General features: G+C 49.2%; 1 protein-coding gene across 5 annotated transcripts in view; it reads left to right on the top strand.

Annotated features, from left to right (window-relative positions):
* Positions 1–20,197, top strand: part of bicd1 (BICD cargo adaptor 1) — a 70,280-nt gene that overhangs the window by 25,924 nt on the left and 24,159 nt on the right. For all 5 annotated transcript variants that reach the window (XM_031898509.1, XM_031898508.1, XM_031898510.1 and 2 more), the window contains exons 2-6: positions 385–597; positions 9,104–9,256; positions 12,468–12,896; positions 18,010–19,089; positions 19,188–19,339. In XM_031898509.1, coding sequence (XP_031754369.1) covers positions 385–597; positions 9,104–9,256; positions 12,468–12,896; positions 18,010–19,089; positions 19,188–19,339 — 2,027 coding nt within the window. The remainder of the gene's footprint in view (positions 1–384; positions 598–9,103; positions 9,257–12,467; positions 12,897–18,009; positions 19,090–19,187; positions 19,340–20,197) is intronic.

Below are 20,197 nucleotides of genomic sequence, written 5' to 3'. Positions count from 1 at the left end.
CCTCTTCTCCCCCCTTCTATATTTCCCCTCTCCCCCCATTTGTCTCTCCCCGAACCCCCTTTCCCTTCCCCTCTCTCCTTCTGTCTCTCATCCCCTCTCCTTTCCTGTTATCCCCAATGGTTCGGTCACAATCGCTTGGTTGGACTGGACCCCCTGACACTGGACCCCGTGACCCGATAACCTGGGGGGACAATACAACTTTTCCCTCAAGTGATTTGGACTTTTACCCAACTACCAGAAATGACGATTTAAGCAGTTACTTGTCAATTTGCCACAGTATGAATGACGTAGCTATTGGGCCAACAAGGCCACTGTAGTTGGTGGTACGTAGAGGCCTTGTATTGTCAGTTCTCTGTACTCAGACCCTACTTTCCCTCCCCTCAGGCCTTCGGACAGTCCTTCACAGTGCACCGCAAGGTTGCCGAGGATGGGGAGACCCGGGAGGAGACCCTGCTGCAGGAGTCGGCCAGTAAGGAGGAGTATTACCTGGGGAGGATCCTGGAGATGCAGAACGAGGTGAAGCAGAGCAGAGCCGCCATCACCAACGTCCAAGGGGAGAATGAGCGTCTCAGCTCCGTGGTCCAGGACTTGAAAGAGGTCAGTGGGGTTTTACTTTAGTACAAGTCCCACTATGGGCCAAAAGCTCTCCCACCCGCTATGTTTGTGCCAACGCCCTTTATGGGTCAATATTTCATCAGAGAAGGAAGCTTGATTCGATTAGGGAATGGAACACATTCAGAAGACTCTAATGGAATAAACATCATTATCATATTCAAATCTCCGCCATTTGATTCGTTACAGATCTCGTTATCTGATTATTATTCAGTTTGATTTCCCCATCAGGCTTCTCAGGCCAACCTTGTGCTTCTCCATCGCTCAACTCTATATTATATTAATGCTCATCCTTCCAACCTAATGCCAATCCCAAGACTGATTATAAGAACTTACATCATTTTAACCTTAGTTAACTATTAATCAAAACACCATTAGGGTGCTATCCTTGGGCCTGGTTGCCCATCCCTGACACCATTAGGGTGCTATCCTTGGGCCTGGTTGCCCATCCCTGACACCATTAGGGTGCTATCCTTGGGCCTGGTTGCCCATCCCTGACACCATTAGGGTGCTATCCTTGGGCCTGATTGCTCATCCCTGACACCATTAGGGTGCTATCCTTGGGCCTGGTTGCCCATCCCTGACACCATTAGGGTGCTACCCTTGGGCCTGGTTGCCCATCTCTGACACCATTAGGGTGCTATCCTTGGGCCTGATTGCTCATCCCTGACACCATTAGGGTGCTATCCTTGGGCCTGATTGCTCATCCCTGACACCATTAGGGTGCTATCCTTGGGCCTGATTGCTCAATCCCTGACACGCATTAGGGTAGGGTTGCCCATCCTGACACCATTAGGGTGCTTCCTTGGGCCTGGTTGCCCATCCCTGACACCATTAGGGTGCTATCCTTGGGCCTGATTGCTCATCCTGACACCATTAGGGTGCTATCCTTGGGCCTGATTGCCCATCCCTGACACCATTAGGGTGCTATCCTTGGGCCTGGGTTGCCCATCCCTGACACCATTAGGGTGCTATCCTTGGGCCTGGTTGCTCATCCCTGACACCATTAGGGTGCTATCCTTGGGCCTGATTGCTCATCCCTGACACCATTAGGGTGCTATCCTTGGGCCTGATTGCTCATCCCTGACACCATTAGGGTGCTATCCTTGGGCCTGGTTGCCATCCCTGACACCATTAGGTGCTATCCTTGGGCCTGGTTGCCCATCCCTGACACCATTAGGGTGCTATCCTTGGGCCTGGTTGCCCATTCCCTGACACCATTAGGGTGCTATCCTTGGGCCTGGTTGCTCCATCCCTGACACCATTAGGGTGCTATCCTTGGGCCTGGTTGCCCATCCCTGACACCATTAGGGTGCTATCCTTGGGCCTGGTTGCTCATCCCTGACACCATTAGGGTGCTATCCTTGGGCCTGGTTGCTCATCCCTGACACCATTAGGGTGCTATCCTTGGGCCTGGTTGCTCATCCCTGACACCATTAGGGTGCTATCCTTGGGCCTGGTTGCCCATCCCTGACACCATTAGGGTGCTATCCTTGGGCCTGGTTGCCCATCCCTGACACCATTAGGGTGCTATCCTTGGGCCTGGTTGCCCATCCCTGACACCATTAGGGTGCTATCCTTGGGCCTGGTTACCCATCTCTGACACCATTAGGGTGCTATCCTTGGGCCTGGTTGCTCATCCCTGACACCATTAGGGTGCTATCCTTGGGCCTGGTTGCCCATCCCTGACACCATTAGGGTGCTATCCTTGGCCTGGTTGCCCATCTCTGACACCATTAGGGTGCTATCCTTGGGCCTGGTTGCCCATCTCTGACACCATTAGGGTGCTATCCTTGGGCCTGGTTGCCCATCTCTGACACCATTAGGGTGCTATCCTTGGGCCTGGTTGCTCAATCCCTGACACCATTAGGGTGCTATCTTGGGCCTGGTTGCCCATCTCTGGACACCATTAGGGTGCTATCCTTGGGCCTGGTTGCCCATCCCTGACACCATTAGGGTGCTATCCTTGGGCCTGGTTGCCCATCTCTGACACCATTAGGGTGCTATCCTTGGGCCTGGTTGCCCATCTCTGACACCATTAGGGTGCTATCCTTGGGCCTGATTGCTCATCCCTGACACCATTAGGGTGCTATCCTTGGGCCTGGTTGCCCATCCCTGACACCATTAGGGTGCTATCCTTGGGCCTGGTTGCCCATCTCTGACACCATTAGGGTGCTATCCTTGGGCCTGGTTGCCCATCTCTGACACCATTAGGGTGCTATCCTTGGGCCTGATTGCTCATCCCTGACACCATTAGGGTGCTATCCTTGGGCCTGGTTGCCCATCTCTGACACCAAGTCGGACTGGGGTACCTGGGGCCCACAGGTTACCCAACTCAAGGGCCCACCACTAAGCCAACCTTGCATCTACCCCTCTCCCCCCCCCCAGTTGCCCCTATGGGTCTGGGTATATAGCTGTACTCTGTACAGGGCAGGGAATACAGTTGTTGAAGGGGCAATAGAGGAGGCTCAAGTGTCGTTTACGCACCTAAGGGGTAAAACCCTTCCTTCTAGAAAACAAAAGAATCCATATTGACTGTGATAGTGTAACTGTACCTCCCACCCTGAGATTAGGCGGGATATACATTATGGAGGCATCATGTACAGCTCGTTACCAACCCGTTTGACGTAGGACAGAACATCCAATCTATTCTGCAATCCGTACGATAATGGAGACGCTAATATGGCCGTACAGTATGTCCTTCTGCCGCGTTCTGATCCAAGGTCACACCGGTCGGCACCATCGGCTGCGGCTTCCAGAAATTCTGTGGTTTTTAGGACTTTAATGCTGAAATGTTAACTCTGCGTCTGGGCTCTTAGCTAATTATAGACAGAAAGTCTGTGTATCATGGAATAAATATCTTACTGATACGAATGGGATAGGGACCTTAGATTGTAAGCTCACTGGGGCAGGGACTGATGGGAATGGGATAGGGACCTTAGATTGTAAGCTCACTGGGGCAGGGGCTGATGGGAATGGGATAGGGGCCTTAGATTGTAAGCTCACTGGGGCAGGGACTGATGGGAATGGGATAGGGACCTTAGATTGTAAGCTCACTGGGGCAGGGATTGATGGGAATGGGATAGGGACCTTAGATTGTAAGCTCACTGGGGCAGGGGCTGATGGGAATGGGATAGGGGCCTTAGATTGTAAGCTCACTGGGGCAGGGACTGATGGGAATGTGATAGGGACCTTAGATTGTAAGCTCACTGGGGCAGGGACTGATGGGAATGGGATAGGGACCTTAGATTGTAAGCTCACTGGGGCAGGGACTGATGGGAATGGGATAGGGACCTTAGATTGTAAGCTCACTGGGGCAGGGACTGATGGGAATGGGATAGGGACCTTAGATTGTAAGCTCACTGGGGCAGGGACTGATGGGAATGGGATAGGGACCTTAGATTGTAAGCTCACTGGGGCAGGGATTGATGGGAATGGGATAGGGACCTTAGATTGTAAGCTCACTGGGGCAGGGGCTGATGGGAATGGGATAGGGGCCTTAGATTGTAAGCTCACTGGGGCAGGGACTGATGGGAATGTGATAGGGACCTTAGATTGTAAGCTCACTGGGGCAGGGACTGATGGGAATGGGATAGGGACCTTAGATTGTAAAGCTCACTGGGGCAGGGACTGATGGGAATGGGATAGGGACCTTAGATTGTAAGCTCACTGGGGCAGGGGCTGATGGGAATGGGATAGGGACCTTAGATTGTAAGCTCACTGGGGCAGGGGCTGATGAGAATGGGATAGGGACCTTAGATTGTAAGCTCACTGGGGCAGGGGCTGATGGGAATGGGATAGGGACCTTAGATTGTAAGCTCACTGGGGCAGGGGCTGATGGGATAGGGACCTTAGATTGTAAGCTCACTGGGGCAGGGGCTGATGGGAATGGGATAGGGACCTTAGATTGTAAGCTCACTGGGGCAGGGGCTGATGGGATAGGGACCTTAGATTGTAAGCTCACTGGGGCAGGGGCTGATGGGAATGGGATAGGGACCTTAGATTGTAAGCTCACTGGGGCAGGGACTGATGGGAATGTGATAGGGACCTTAGATTGTAAGCTCACTGGGGCAGGGGCTGATGGGAATGGGATAGGGACCTTAGATTGTAAGCTCACTGGGGCAGGGACTGATGGGAATGTGATAGGGACCTTAGATTGTAAGCTCACTGGGGCAGGGGCTGATGGGAATGGGATAGGGACCTTAGATTGTAAGCTCACTGGGGCAGGGACTGATGGGAATGTGATAGGGACCTTAGATTGTAAGCTCACTGGGGCAGGGCTGATGGGAATGGGATAGGGACCTTAGATTGTAAGCTCACTGGGGCAGGGGCTGATGGGAATGGGATAGGGACCTTAGATTGTAAGCTCACTGGGGCAGGTGCTGATGGGAATGGGATAGGGACCTTAGATTGTAAGCTCACTGGTCAGGGACTGATGGGAATGTGATAGGGACCTTAGATTGTAAGCTCACTGGGGCAGGGACTGATGGGAATGGGATAGGGACCTTAGATTGTAAGCTCACTGGGGCAGGGACTGATGGGAATGGGATAGGGACCTTAGATTGTAAGCTCACTGGGGCAGGGGCTGATGGGAATGGGATAGGGACCTTAGATTGTAAGCTCACTGGGGCAGGGACTGATGGGAATGGGATAGGGACCTTAGATTGTAAGCTCACTGGGGCAGGGACTGATGGGAATGGGATAGGGACATTAGATTGTAAGCTCACTGGGGCAGGGACTGATGGGAATGGGATAGGGACCTTAGATTGTAAGCTCACTGGGGCAGGGGCTGATGGGAATGGGATAGGGACCTTAGATTGTAAGCTCACTGGGGCAGGGACTGATGGGAATGGGATAGGGACCTTAGATTGTAAGCTCACTGGGGCAGGGGCTGATGGGAATGGGATAGGGACCTTAGATTGTAAGCTCAGAGTTCCCTGTATAACTCAGCCTGCAGCCTTGTGCCTTTATATGGGGGGCACAGAACCCCTCAGTGACTGCTAATATCCTTATCATTTACAGTAGGGGGTACAGTATCCCTTATAATACATGAGTGATACTCAGAGTTCCCTGTATAACTCAGCCTGCAGCCTTGTGCCTTTATATGGGGGGCACAGAACCCCTCAGTGACTGCTAATATCCTTATCATTTACAGTAGGGGGTACAGTATCCCTTATAATACATGAGTGATACTCAGAGTTCCCTGTATAACTCAGCCTGCAGCCTTGTGCCTTTATATGGGGGGCACAGAACCCCTCAGTGACTGCTAATATCCTTATCATTTACAGTAGGGGGTACATTATCCCTTATAATACATGAGTGATACTCAGAGTTCCCTGTATAACTCAGCCTGCAGCCTTGTGCCTTTATATGGGGGGCACAGAACCCCTCAGTGACTGCTAATATCCTTATCATTTACAGTAGGGGGTACATTCTCCCTTATAATACATGACTAAATGATCCTTTCATGGGGGGGAGGCTGAGAAATATTTCACATCTGGATTTGTGTTCTTCAGGTCGGGGATCAATCAGTGAATTCCCTTCCGGTTACTCAGCCCCGACCCAACAACAGGGCCTTTGTCTTCTGCTCAGGAATGTGTTAATTGCAGGATATTGCTTTACAAAAAATTAATTACAAAAAATATTAATTTTTTTGTAAATTTGTAACATTTTTGTGCAGTTTTTAATATACAGGGATCCATTATCCGGAAGGTTCTGAAGTCCATCTCCCATAGACTTAGTCTAGAACAGTCCTATTGGGTTTATTTCATGGTTAAATGATTCCCTTTTCTCTGTAATAATAAAACAGTACCTGTACTTGATCCCAACTAAGATATAATTACCCCTTATTGGGGCAGAACAGCCCTATTGGGTTTATTTAATGGTTAAATGATTCCCTTTTCTCTGTAATAATAAAACAGTACCTGTACTTGATCCCAACTAAGATATAATTACCCCTTATTGGGGCCAGAACAGCCCTATTGGGTTTATTTCATGGTTAAATGATTCCCTTTTCTCTGTAATAATAAAACAGTACCTGTACTTGATCCCAACTAAGATATAATTACCCCTTATTGGGGCAGAACAGCCCTATTGGGTTTATTTAATGGTTAAATGATTCCCTTTTCTCTGTAATAATAAAACAGTACCTGTACTTGATCCCAACTAAGATATAATTACCCCTTATTGGGGCAGAACAGCCCTATTGGGTTTATTTAATGGTTAAATGATTCCCTTTTCTCTACAAATAAAGTGCCTGCAGCTGTTTCCTGTTAGTCTGGCCCTTGGCAGGAACCTCTCGCCCCCCCCCCCCCCCCCCGCCGTCTCGTCTACTCCCTTCCCCTTATTCATTTTTTTTCAATATATTGTAGAGAGTCATTTTCTGAGACAATTTGCAATTGGTCTTCATTTTTTATTCCTGGTCGTTTTCGAATGATGTTACTTTTTTGTTCAGCAGCTCTCCAGTTCGGAGTTTTCAGCCATTGTTTGGTTGCTAGGGTCCAAGTTACCTTAGCAACCAGGCAGTGGTTTGGATGAGAGACAGAAAAATGAATAGGGGAGGGGCGAAATAGAGAGATAAGGAATAAAAAGTAACAATAACAATAAAACTGGAGCCTCACAGAGCAATAGGTTTTTGGTTGCTAGGGTCCAAGTTACCTTAGCAACCAGGCAGTGGTTTGGATGAGAGACAGAAAAATGGATAGGGGAGGGGCGAAATAGAGAGATAAGGAATAAAAAGTAACAATAACTTTAAAGCTGGAGCCTCACAGAGCAATAGGGTTTGGCTGCCGGGGTCAGTGATGAATTAGGAGCCAATAGAAAGTATAAATTGTGCTGTTGTAGCAGAGTAGGGACTGGGCTCCCCCTGCTGGCAGCAAACTGCAATTGTCCCCGGCTGGACCGCTGTGTTTGTTGGTCCTTATCTAAAGGCTCCCGCACCCACTGCCCCCTAATCTGTCACTCACACCTTGGATTTTACATGATGTAGAAAAAAAAAATCAGCTGAATTTTCTATGAAACATTTATAATGTGCACAAATTTGTGTATTTTGTATTTATACATATGGGTAGGGGGTGCCATAGTGTTTCCCTTAGACAGTACAGTATGGGGGTACAGCTTATTGTGTGCCCAGAACATTCCTTCTCTGTATATTTGTATTTATACATATGGGTAGGGGGTGCCATAGTGTTTCCCTTAGACAGTACAGTATGGGGGTACAGCTTATTGTGTGCCCAGAACATTCCCTCTCTGTATATTTGTATTTATACATATGGGTAGGGGGTGCCATAGTGTTTCCCTTAGACAGTACAGTATGGGGGTACAGCTTATTGTGTGCCCAGAACATTCCTTCTCTGTATATTTGTATTTATACATATGGGTAGGGGGTGCCATAGTGTTTCCCTTAGACAGTACAGTATGGGGGTACAGCTTATTGTGTGCCCAGAACATTCCTTCTCTGTATATTTGTATTTATACATATGGGTAGGGGGTGCCATAGTGTTTCCCTTAGACAGTACAGTATGGGGGTACAGCTTATTGTGTGCCCAGAACATTCCCTCTCTGTATATTTGTATTTATACATATGGGTAGGGGGTGCCATAGTGTTTCCCTTAGACAGTACAGTATGGGGGTACAGCTTATTGTGTGCCCAGAACATTCCTTCTCTGTATATTTGTATTTATACATATGGGTAGGGGGTGCCATAGTGTTTCCCTTAGACAGTACAGTATGGGGGTACAGCTTATTGTGTGCCCAGAACATTCCTTCTCTGTATATTTGTATTTATACATATGGGTAGGGGGTGCCATAGTGTTTCCCTTAGACAGTACAGTATGGGGGTACAGCTTATTGTGTGCCCAGAACATTCCTTCTCTGTATATTTGTATTTATACATATGGGTAGGGGGTGCCATAGTGTTTCCCTTAGACAGTACAGTATGGGGGTACAGCTTATTGTGTGCCCAGAACATTCCTTCTCTGTATATTTGTATTTATACATATGGGTAGGGGGTGCCATAGTGTTTCCCTTAGACAGTACAGTATGGGGGTACAGCTTATTGTGTGCCCAGAACATTCCTTCTCTGTATATTTGTATTTATACATATGGGTAGGGGGTGCCATAGTGTTTCCCTTAGACAGTACAGTATGGGGGTACAGCTTATTGTGTGCCCAGAACATTCCTTCTCTGTATATTTGTATTTATACATATGGGTAGGGGGTGCCATAGTGTTTCCCTTAGACAGTACAGTATGGGGGTACAGCTTATTGTGTGCCCAGAACATTCCCTCTCTGTATATTTGTATTTATACATATGGGTAGGGGGTGCCATAGTGTTTCCCTTAGACAGTACAGTATGGGGGTACAGCTTATTGTGTGCCCAGAACATTCCTTCTCTGTATATTTGTATTTATACATATGGGTAGGGGGTGCCATAGTGCTTACCTGTGCCCCGGTCTTCCTGTGTTTATAACACTCTCCCCATTTCTGCGCAGACCAATGAGATCCTGGAGCTGCAGAGACTGCGGATGAAGGATGAGATCAGAGAGTACAAGTTCCGGGAAGCGAGACTGCTGCAGGACTACACGGAGCTGGAAGAAGAGAACATCACTCTGCAGAAGTTGGTGTCGACTCTCAAGCAGAACCAGGTCAGGTGGTTTGTATACACCAATCAGTGGATGCCTTTCCAGTGTCTCTGAACTGTAACTCTCATTACACACTATAAAGTGATTTTATGGAACATGATCCCCCTCTAGTGGCCAAAGCACCCTATACCTGCTAAACATTGTATTCCCAGTTGCCTATAAGCCCCGCCTTTCACCTGACCATGGGAAAGAGAGCAGCCCAGGAGCAGGAAGTACAGAGAATCAGGGCTCTGTACCTGGGTAAGTACTGGGGGGAGATTGGATTCACTTACCCAGGGGGAGATTCCTGTCTGACCATGGGAAAGAGAGCAGCCCAGGAGCAGGAAGTACAGAGAATCAGAGCTCTGTACCTGGGTAAGTACTGGGGGGAGATTGGATTCACTTACCCGGGGGGGGGGGTTCCTGCCTGACCATGGGAAAGAGAGCAGCCCAGGAGCAGGAAGTACAGAGAATCAGAGCTCTGTACCTGGGTAAGTACTGGGGGAGATTGGATTCACTTACCCAGGGGTGGGGTTCCTGCCTGACCATGGGAAAGAGAGCAGCCCAGGAGCAGGAAGTACAGAGAATCAGAGCTCTGTACCTGGGTAAGTACTGGGGGGAGATTGGATTCACTTACCCAGGGGGAGGTTCCTGTCTGACCATGGGAAAGAGAGCAGCCCAGGAGCAGGAAGTACAGAGAATCAGAGCTCTGTACCTGGGTAAGTACTGGGGGGAGATTGGATTCACTTACCCAGGGGGAGGTTCCTGTCTGACCATGGGAAAGAGAGCAGCCCAGGAGCAGGAAGTACAGAGAATCAGAGCTCTGTAGTGGGATTGTTACTGGAATGGAGCTTTACACTCATATAAGTAACAGGAGCGCCCCCTTCTGTCCTGTCTGAGAGCTGGCAAATAATGCAGAGAGATAAAGTGGCGGTTGTGTGTGTACATGTCAGGGCTTGCGGGGGCTTCTGATATTACAGATTGATGCCCCGGGGGGGGGGGGGGGGGGGGGGGGGGGGGGAATTGGCCACGGTGGCTGTTCAGCGACATTACACAGGAGTTTAATTAGGGAATATATCAAATTTCACCCAAAATAAGTCAATTTCCTTGTGGGAATGCATCAAACAATGAAAGCCCCTATCCCTAGGGACCCCCACACACAGACTGAAAACCAATTATCTCTATTGGGTTAATAATGCCCCCCCCCCGTCCTTCTACAACCTCCTAATTACCCCCAGAGCTTGTTCTAGGGGTTTCCAGACCCAGCCGGCGGGTCGCTCTGCCCCACGTGGGGCATTATTTCCCATGAATTCTGCCGTAGGACTAGTTTGCCTTTCTGCCTCTGTGGCCGCATTGATTCTTGGGTGTAAAGATAGAAAGTCCAAGGGTCTCATTTGGCTAATTACTCAGGGGCCTTGGGAAACCCCTTCTATGTAATTTAGGAAGAAAAACATGTTGTGGAGTGATTGCCCTATAAATAGCAAAGTCCAAGGTGATTCAAAATACACACAGTCGCACCTACAGAGGGACACACGGACTTACACACACACCTACCAACACATCCAGACAAGCGGCTTCTTGCCTGATTTGGCCTCCTACGTGTTGGCCCCTGGGCAGATGGCTGGAACATAATGGGAACCTATCGGTCATTGAGCTGTTGAATTTTTGTGGTCTTCATGTGATGCAGCTGTGGTCTTGACCCCATACATAGGCCTCCAAGCTCCAAATGAGACTGGGTGGCCCAGTTGGTAGCCATATCAGCCTGTATATGGCCACCTAAAGAGTATTCCTTGAAGGAACCCATGGCTCATTGAACTGTTGATGTGGTCCTCAACCGATGCAGCTGTGGTCTTGACCCTATACATAGGTCTCCAAGTTCCAACTCAGTCTGGGGTGGCCCAGTTGGAAGCCAGAATCAGCCTGTATATGGCCAGCTAAAGAGTATTCCTTGAGGGAACCTATGCTCCATTGAACTGTTGATGTGGTCTTCACGTGATGCAGCTGTGGTCTTGACCACATCAACAGCTCAATGACCCATAAGTTCCCATTATGTTCCAGCCATCTGCCCAGGGGCCTCCAAGCTCCAACTGAGACTGGGTGGCCCAGTTGGTAGCCAGAATCAGCCTGTATATGGCCAGCTAAAGAGTATTTCTTGAGGGAACCTATGCTCCATTGAACTGTTGATGTGGTCTTCACATGATGCAGCTGTGGTCTTGACCACATCAACAGCTGTATGACCCATAGGTTCCCATTATGTTCCAGCCATCTGCCCAGAGGCCTCCAAGCTCCAACTCAGACTGGGTGGCCCAGATGGTAGCCAGAATCAGCCTGTATATGGCCAGCTAAAGAGTATTCCTTGAGGGAACCTATGCTCCATTGAACTGTTGATGTGGTCTTCACATGATGCAGCTGTGGTCTTGACCACATCAACAGCTGTATGACCCATAGGTTCCCATTATGTTCCAGCCATATGCCCAGAGGCCTCCAAGCTCCAACTCAGACTGGGTGGCCCAGATGGTAGCCAGAATCAGCCTGTATATGGCCAGCTAAGGAGTATTCATTAATGGAACCTATCGCTCATTGAGCAGTTGATGTGGTCCTCAACCGATGTGTTCTTGACCTCATACATAGGCCTCTAAGCTCCAACTCAGTCTGGGGTGGCCCAGTTGGTAGCTATAATCAGCCTGTATATGGCCTGCTAAAGAGTATTCATTAATGGAACCTATGGATCATTGAGCTGTTGATGTGGTCCTCAACCGATGCAGCTGTGGTCTTGACCCTATACATAGGCTTCTAAGCTCCAACTCAGTCTGGGGTGGCCCATTTGGTAGTTTTTATGCCGTCACTATAAGAAATTTGAAACTGCTCCACCTACTGTCCATTTTGGACAAATGAACAAATTAATACAGTTGGTGGAAACGTCTGTTGCTCTTCTCAGACAATGAAGAGAAGAGTCAAATGGGCAATGCTACGGGGGCCATGGCTAAATACTGGGCTTAGAATGGGGGCTTGACCTCAATAAGGGCCTCAAGGTGGACCTGACCTCCACTACTAAAGTCCAACCGAACTTCTGTGTCTTCTTCCAACTCAATAAGGGCCTCAAGGTGGACCTGACCTCCACTACTAAAGTCCAACTAATTTTCTTTGTCTTCTTCCAACTCAAAAAGGGCCTCAAGGTGGACTTGAGCTCTACTACTAAAGTCCAACTAATCTTCTGTGTCTTCTTCCAACTCAGGTAGAATATGAAGGCCTGAAACATGAGATCAAGCGGTTTGAAGAGGACACGGTGCTGCTCAACAGCCAACTGGAGGACGCCATCCGGTTAAAGGAGATTTCCGAGCATCAGCTGGAAGAGGCCTTAGAAACCCTGAAGAACGAGCGGGAGCAGAAGAACAACTTGCGGAAGGAGCTGGCCCAGTACATCAACATCAACGACAGCATGTACAACAACCACCTGAACCTCGATGGACTCAAGTTTTCCGAGGACGGGGAGCCCAACAACGAGGACAAGGTGAACGGTCACATTCATACGCCCCTTGTAAAGCTAAACGGGGACTATCGGACTCAGGCCACGAGGAAAGGAGAATCTTTGCACCCCGTGTCAGACCTTTTCAGTGAGCTGAATATTTCGGAAATGCAGAAGCTGAAGCAGCAGCTCATTCAGGTACCATCATGTTGTTGTCTTGGGGTTTCCACCGCTAGTTGTATCTGCTCCGTGGTTTCATGGTTATCCTTATGTGTCTTTCTGGGGGCTAATTACTCTTTGAGCCTCAGATTCATTATTACTTGGTTGAGTTATACAGGGAACTCTGAGTATCACTCATGTATTATAAGGGATAATGTACCCCCTACTGTAAATGATAAGGATATTAGCAGTCACTGGGGGGTTCTGTGCCCCCCATATAAAGGCACAAGGCTGCAGGCTGAGTTATACAGGGAACTCTGAGTATCACTCATGTATTATAAGGGATAATGTACCCCCTACTGTAAATGATAAGGATATTAGCAGTCACTGAGGGGTTCTGTGCCCCCCATATAAAGGCACAAGGCTGCAGGCTGAGTTATACAGGGAACTCTGAGTATCACTCATGTATTATAAGGGATAATGTACCCCCTACTGTAAATGATAAGGATATTAGCAGTCACTGAGGGGTTCTGTGCCCATATAAAGGCACAAGGCTGCAGGCTGAGTTATACAGGGAACTCTGAGTATCACTCATGTATTATAAGGGATAATGTACCCCCTACTGTAAATGATAAGGATATTAGCAGTCACTGAGGGGTTCTGTGCCCATATAAAGGCACAAGGCTGCAGGCTGAGTTATACAGGGAACTCTGAGTATCACTCATGTATTATAAGGGATAATGTACCCCTACTGTAAATGATAAGGATATTAGCAGTCACTGAGGGGTTCTGTGCCCCCCATATAAAGGCACAAGGCTGCAGGCTGAGTTATACAGGGAACTCTGAGTATCACTCATGTATTATAAGGGATAATGTACCCCCTACTGTAAATGATAAGGATATTAGCAGTCACTGAGGGGTTCTGTGCCCCCCATATAAAGGCACAAGGCTGCAGGCTGAGTTATACAGGGAACTCTGAGTATCACTCATGTATTATAAGGGATAATGTACCCCCTACTGTAAATGATAAGGATATTAGCAGTCACTGAGGGGTTCTGTGCCCCCCATATAAAGGCACAAGGCTGCAGGCTGAGTTATACAGGGAACTCTGAGTATCACTCATGTATTATAAGGGATAATGTACCCCCTACTGTAAATGATAAGGATATTAGCAGTCACTGAGGGGTTCTGTGCCCCCCATATAAAGGCACAAGGCTGCAGGCTGAGTTATACAGGGAACTCTGAGTATCACTCATGTATTATAAGGGATAATGTACCCCCTACTGTAAATGATAAGGATATTAGCAGTCACTGAGGGGTTCTGTGCCCCCCATATAAAGGCACAAGGCTGCAGGCTGAGTTATACAGGGAACTCTGAGTATCACTCATGTATTATAAGGGATAATGTACCCCCTACTGTAAATGATAAGGATATTAGCAGTCACTGAGGGGTTCTGTGCCCCCCATATAAAGGCACAAGGCTGCAGGCTGAGTTATACAGGGAACTCTGAGTATCACTCATGTATTATAAGGGATAATGTACCCCCTACTGTAAATGATAAGGATATTAGCAGTCACTGAGGGGTTCTGTGCCCCCCATATAAAGGCACAAGGCTGCAGGCTGAGTTATACAGGGAACTCTGAGTATCACTCATGTATTATAAGGGATAATGTACCCCCTACTGTAAATGATAAGGATATTAGCAGTCACTGAGGGGTTCTGTGCCCATATAAAGGCACAAGGCTGCAGGCTGAGTTATACAGGGAACTCTGAGTATCACTCATGTATTATAAGGGATAATGTACCCCCTACTGTAAATGATAAGGATATTAGCAGTCACTGAGGGGTTCTGTGCCCCCCATATAAAGGCACAAGGCTGCAGGCTGAGTTATACAGGGAACTCTGAGTATCACTCATGTATTATAAGGGATAATGTACCCCCTACTGTAAATGATAAGGATATTAGCAGTCACTGAGGGGTTCTGTGCCCATATAAAGGCACAAGGCTACAGGCTGAGTTATACAGGGAACCCAATAAATAGTTCGTGGGCTGTTCTGCTCCCGTGTCAGTGCTACAGAATGCGGATGTGGTTGTTCCCATGAGCCCAAGGTTATTATACAGGTTCCAAGGAAACATAACAAGAACATAGATAGCGGCTCTGGCAAGGAACCCTGGGCAGCGAGGCTGAGAAGAGTCATTAGAAGTTCATAAGCCGGATTTCTATGGAACTGTTCTGCTTCCCTATTGGTCTACTGTACCCTTCCCCCCCCCCATCCCCGTAGCACAGAGCGGCTCCTACAGTTTGGCCAGCTTTCCCTTTTGGCCACAGATCAGTCAAGCAATAGAATTTTATGGGTTTTATGGTTTCCTTTGGGGCAATAAAAACCAAGGTCACCAACGTCAACCAAAAATACGGTGGTCTAACTTCCAGCCTTATTAATTGAATTACAACCAACCAAATTGTCCAATTATCTCTCTTAAAAGTCATTTTTGGGGATAGTTTATTCCCCTTTCTGTCCCTACGTTGAGCCTCTGGGCTCGATATCTCTTCGTTTCCAGCATCCCTATTGGCTGCCGACAGTGACGTAACTAGAGGTTACAGGGCCCCATAGCAACTTCCATTTAGGGCCTTCAAAACATTGGTAATTTGACCTATTTTAGGAAGACATATTGAAATTTCACCTTACTGGGCCCCCCTGCAGGGTCTCCTTCCTCTCTAGCTCCGCCCCTGCAGGGTCTCCTTCCTCTGTAGCTCCATCCCTGCAGGGTCTCCTTCCTCTCTAGCTCCGCCCCTGCAGGGTCTCCTTCCTCTGTAGCTCCGCCCCTGCAGGGTCTCCTTCCTCTGTAGCTCCGCCCCTGCAGGGTCTCCTTCCTCTGTAGCTCCGCCCCTGCAGGGTCTCCTTCCTCTGTAGCTCCGCCCCTGCAGGGTCTCCTTCCTCTGTAGCTCCGCCCCTGCAGGGTCTCCTTCTTCTGTAGCTCCGCCCCTGCCGGGTCTCCTTCTGTAGCTCCGCCCCTGCAGGGTCTCCTTCCTCTGTAGCTCCGCCCCTGCAGGGTCTCCTTCCTCTGTAGCTCCGCCCCTGCAGGGTCTCCTTCCTCTGTAGCTCCGCCCCTGCAGGGTCTCCTTCCTCTGTAGCTCCGCCCCTGCAGGGTCTCCTTCCTCTGTAGCTCCGCCCCTGCAGGGTCTCCTTCCTCTGTAGCTCCGCCCCTGCAGGGTCTCCTTCTTCTGTAGCTCCGCCCCTGCAGGTCTCCTTCTGTAGCTCCGCCCCTGCAGGGTCTCCTTCCTCTGTAGCTCCGCCCCTGCAGGGTCTCCTTCCTCTGTAGCTCCGCCCCTGCAGGGTCTCCTTCCTCTGTAGCTCCATCCCTGCAGGGTCTCTTCTCTGTAGCTCCATCCCTGCAGGGTCTCCTTCCTCTGTAGCTCCGCCTGCAGGGTCTCCTTCTTCTGTAGCTCCGCCCCTGCCGGGTCTCCTTCTGTAGCTCCGCCCTGCAGGGTCTCCTTCCTCTGTAGCTCCGCCCTGCAGGGTCTCCTTCCTCTGTAGCTCCGCCCCTGCAGGGTCTCCTTCCTCTGTAGCTCCACCCCTGCAGGGTCTCCTTCCTCTGTAGCACCATCCCTGCAGGGTCTCCTTCCTCTGTAGCTCCGCCCCTGCAGGGTCTCCTTCCTCTGTAGCTCCGCCCCTGCAGGGTCTCCTTCCTCTGTAGCTCCCCTGCACCCTGCAGGGTCTCCTTCCTCTGTAGCTCCACCCCTGCAGGGTCTCCTTCCTCTGTAGCTCCGCCCCTGCAGGGTCTCCTTCCTCTGTAGCTCCACCCCTGCAGGGTCTCCTTCCTCCGTAGCTCCGCCCCTGCAGGGTCTCCTTCCCCCGTAGCTCCGCCCCTGGGCATGTAGACGTCCCACAACATGGCGCAGAAGGGTGGGATTTATTTACTCCAACCTCTCAGGCTGTCAGACCTCCGGCTCCTTTTCCCCTGAAGCCTCTATTGATTTTATTCTGCTGTAAATTCACATTTACAGCCCGCGCCGAGGGGTCATTATCCGAGAGGCGGAGGAATTGATTTTTCACTCTATAAAGGTAATGCACGGATGGAGCTATTAATATATCAGTGGCGGGGCCGGTGTTTCCAGTAGATCAGGAGGGTTTCTGGAAGCTTCTGCAACCTCAGACAACCTCTTGTCCAATGTCAGTGTGTTTGCACCGCAGCTTAAATACCGGCCGCGCATTGTATGTTGGCTTATTAGTCATATATATATATACAGTATATAGAGAGAGAGAGAGAGAGAGAGAGATTTGGCCGAATCCTATAGGTGGGTTCGGCCAAATCCAAAAAAGTGGGTTCGGTGCATCCCTAATTTAGATTTTTGTTTAGCAGCTGGTTGCTAGGGTCCAAATTACCTTAGCTACCAGGGAGTGGTTTGATTGAGAGACAGGTATATGAATAGGGGAGGGGCTGAATAGAAAGATAAGGAATAAAAAGTAACAATAACAATAAAGCTGGAGCCTCACAGAGCAATAGGTTTTGGCTGCCGGGGTCAGTGACCCCCGTTTGAAAGCGTTAGAAGAAGGCTGAAGACCAATTGCAGAGTTGCTTAGAACTGGCCATTTGGCAACATAGCAAAAGTTAACTTAAAGGTAAACCACCTCTTTAAGAGGGCTACGTTGGACAGTTTTATGGAGAAGGCCTACTGTGTTGACGTGCCAAAGTGTAGACCATTAGTGGACCCAAGCCACCCGGACCCAGCCCATACCTGTCGAACCACTCTTACCTATTTACCCGTGGCTGACCCACTTATCGTTGACATAACCGTAGGGGACGGGCAGGTGTGAAGTTCTGCTAAGGTTGAGGGCCACGGGAACCCAACCCAACACCCACCAAAAGAGCCTCCAACCCTTGGGTTTTGGACTGGCCATAGATCAGGGATCCCCAGCTTTTTTTTTTACCCTCAAGCCACACTGGTGAGCCATACAAGCATGGGGATGCCAAATAAGGACTGTGATTGGCTATTTGGTAGCCCCATTGGGGACTTCTAGCCTGCTGAAGGTGTCTCTGAGCTTCCTAAACCTTCTTTAAGAGCACGGGGAGCAACACCAAAGGTGGTGGTGAAGAACATGTTGGGTCCACTTCAATTCAGATTAACCACCCCTCGTTTTCTTTTACAGGTGGAACGAGAAAAGGCCCTTTTGCTGACAAACTTCCAAGAGTCGCAAACCCAGCTGGAGCATACGAAGGGAGCCTTAACGGAGCAGCACGACCGGGTCCACCGACTCACCGAGCACGTCAACGCCATGAGAAAGCTTCACAGCATAGAGCTGGACTCCGAGAAGCCCAAAGTCTCCGGCGAGGAGAACCACGACTACGAGGTCGATATTAACGGCCTGGAGATCCTAGAGTGCAAGTACAAAGTGGCCGTGACCGAAGTGATAGACCTCAAAGCTGAACTCAAAGCCTTAAAAGAGAAATACAATAAACACGTGGAAACCTACTCGGAGGAGCGGTCGAAGCTGGACTCCAGGATCCAGATGTACGACGAACAGGTGGGGGGGCTGGAACGAGCCAGTAAGGAGAGCTGCGAGAAGGTCTTAGTGATGGAGAAGGAGCTTCAGATAATGACTGCGATTGCCAATGAGACCCATAATACCCTCAACACTGCTCAGGATGAGTTGGTGACCTTTAGTGAAGAGTTGGCTCAACTCTACCATCACGTGTGTCTGTGTAACAACGAAACGCCCAATAGAGTCATGCTGGACTACTACAGGCAAAGTAAGGTCACCCGTAGTGGAAGTTTGAAAGGTCCGGACGATCCTCGAGGTCTTCTGTCGCCAAGGTTGGTTAGGAGGGGAATGGCATCTCCTGTGGATCTAAGAAGTCCATGTGAACCTGGTCCTAAAGAAACCATGGAATCCAGCAAAGAGCAAAGTCCTCTAAAGTCAAGTATGGTGACCCCTATTATCACAGCCCCTCCTTCCTCCCCGGTGTCAGACACTAGCGACATACGGAAAGAGCCAATGAACATCTATAACCTCAATGCTATAATCAGGGATCAAATTAAACATCTACAAAAGGCGGTGGACAAGTCCTTGCAGCTGTCACGACAACGGGCGGCGGCTAGGGAGCTGGCACCCATGATCGATAAAGACAAGGAGGCCTTAATGGAGGAGATACTCAAGCTCAAGTCCTTGTTGAGCACCAAGAGGGAACAGATAGCCACCCTCCGAGCTGTACTGAAGGCCAACAAACAGGTAAATGGTTGTAGATGTAGTTGGGTCCAGTTAAACCTATTAGGGACATTCTCAAACCCATATTTCACTTCTATTGTCACCGATGTCTCTCGTTCTAGACCGCAGAAGTTGCACTCGCGAACCTCAAGAACAAATACGAGAATGAGAAAACCATGGTGACCGAGACAATGACCAAACTGAGGAATGAACTGAAGGCACTCAAGGAGGACGCGGCCACATTCTCCTCATTACGAGCTATGTTTGCTACCAGGTAAAATGTGCTTTGTGTACCCTTACTGATATATAGAAACATTGGGGTAACAGTCACCCCGCTATAGTTCCAGGGGTACCCAGGGCACAAATAAGCACTCACCCCAAATCCCCCCTAACTGGCCTTCAGGCTGGGCCCCCTTAGCCCATAACAAGGTTACAGATATATAGAAACATTGGGGTAACAGTCACCCTGCTATAGTTCCAGGGGTACCCAGGGCACAAATAAGCACTCACCCCAAATCCCCCCCTAACTGGCCTTCAGGCTGGGCCCCCTTAGCCCATAACAAGGTTACAGATATATAGAAACATTGGGGTAACAGTCACCCCGCTATAGCTTTCCATCTCGTTGCTGGGTCTCCTTGTTGGTTTCGGCTCGGTATTCTATGTGAAGAACTTATGTGACGGTTTATCTCGTGGAAACTCCATAGAAGTTTATGGGTGGACATGGAACTAAATTAGGACATAGGGTTTTTTACATAGGTAATTAAACTCCAAAAGGGTTTTGGTGGAACTGGGGGCATACTTGGAAGTCTCAAGGTTAGACCAACCTTGGAACCCCATTATACTTTGGGCAAGGCCCAGCCCCCAAGGGAGCTTTGACTGGCAGTGGGGTAACAACCCTGGAGATATTGCCATAAGGCTAGGAAGCAGTGAGAGAATGTTCTTGGCACCAGTTCTTGTTATGAACTCTGAAGAAGTCCTCAACATTCATTTACGGAATATCCGTGTGTGTAGAACCACAAGCCCTGGCCAAGCTCATCGATTAGCAAAGGGGAATACAAGGGGCGGTCAATGGCAGATTGATTCTTCTGTCTTCATTATATTCTCAGATCCTAACAACGCTCATCATAGTGAG

The sequence above is a fragment of the Xenopus tropicalis genome, chromosome 3, assembly GCF_000004195.4.
Source record: "Xenopus tropicalis strain Nigerian chromosome 3, UCB_Xtro_10.0, whole genome shotgun sequence".
Taxonomy (NCBI): Eukaryota; Metazoa; Chordata; class Amphibia; order Anura; family Pipidae; genus Xenopus; species Xenopus tropicalis.
This window is presented reverse-complemented; position numbering and strand designations above follow the sequence as displayed.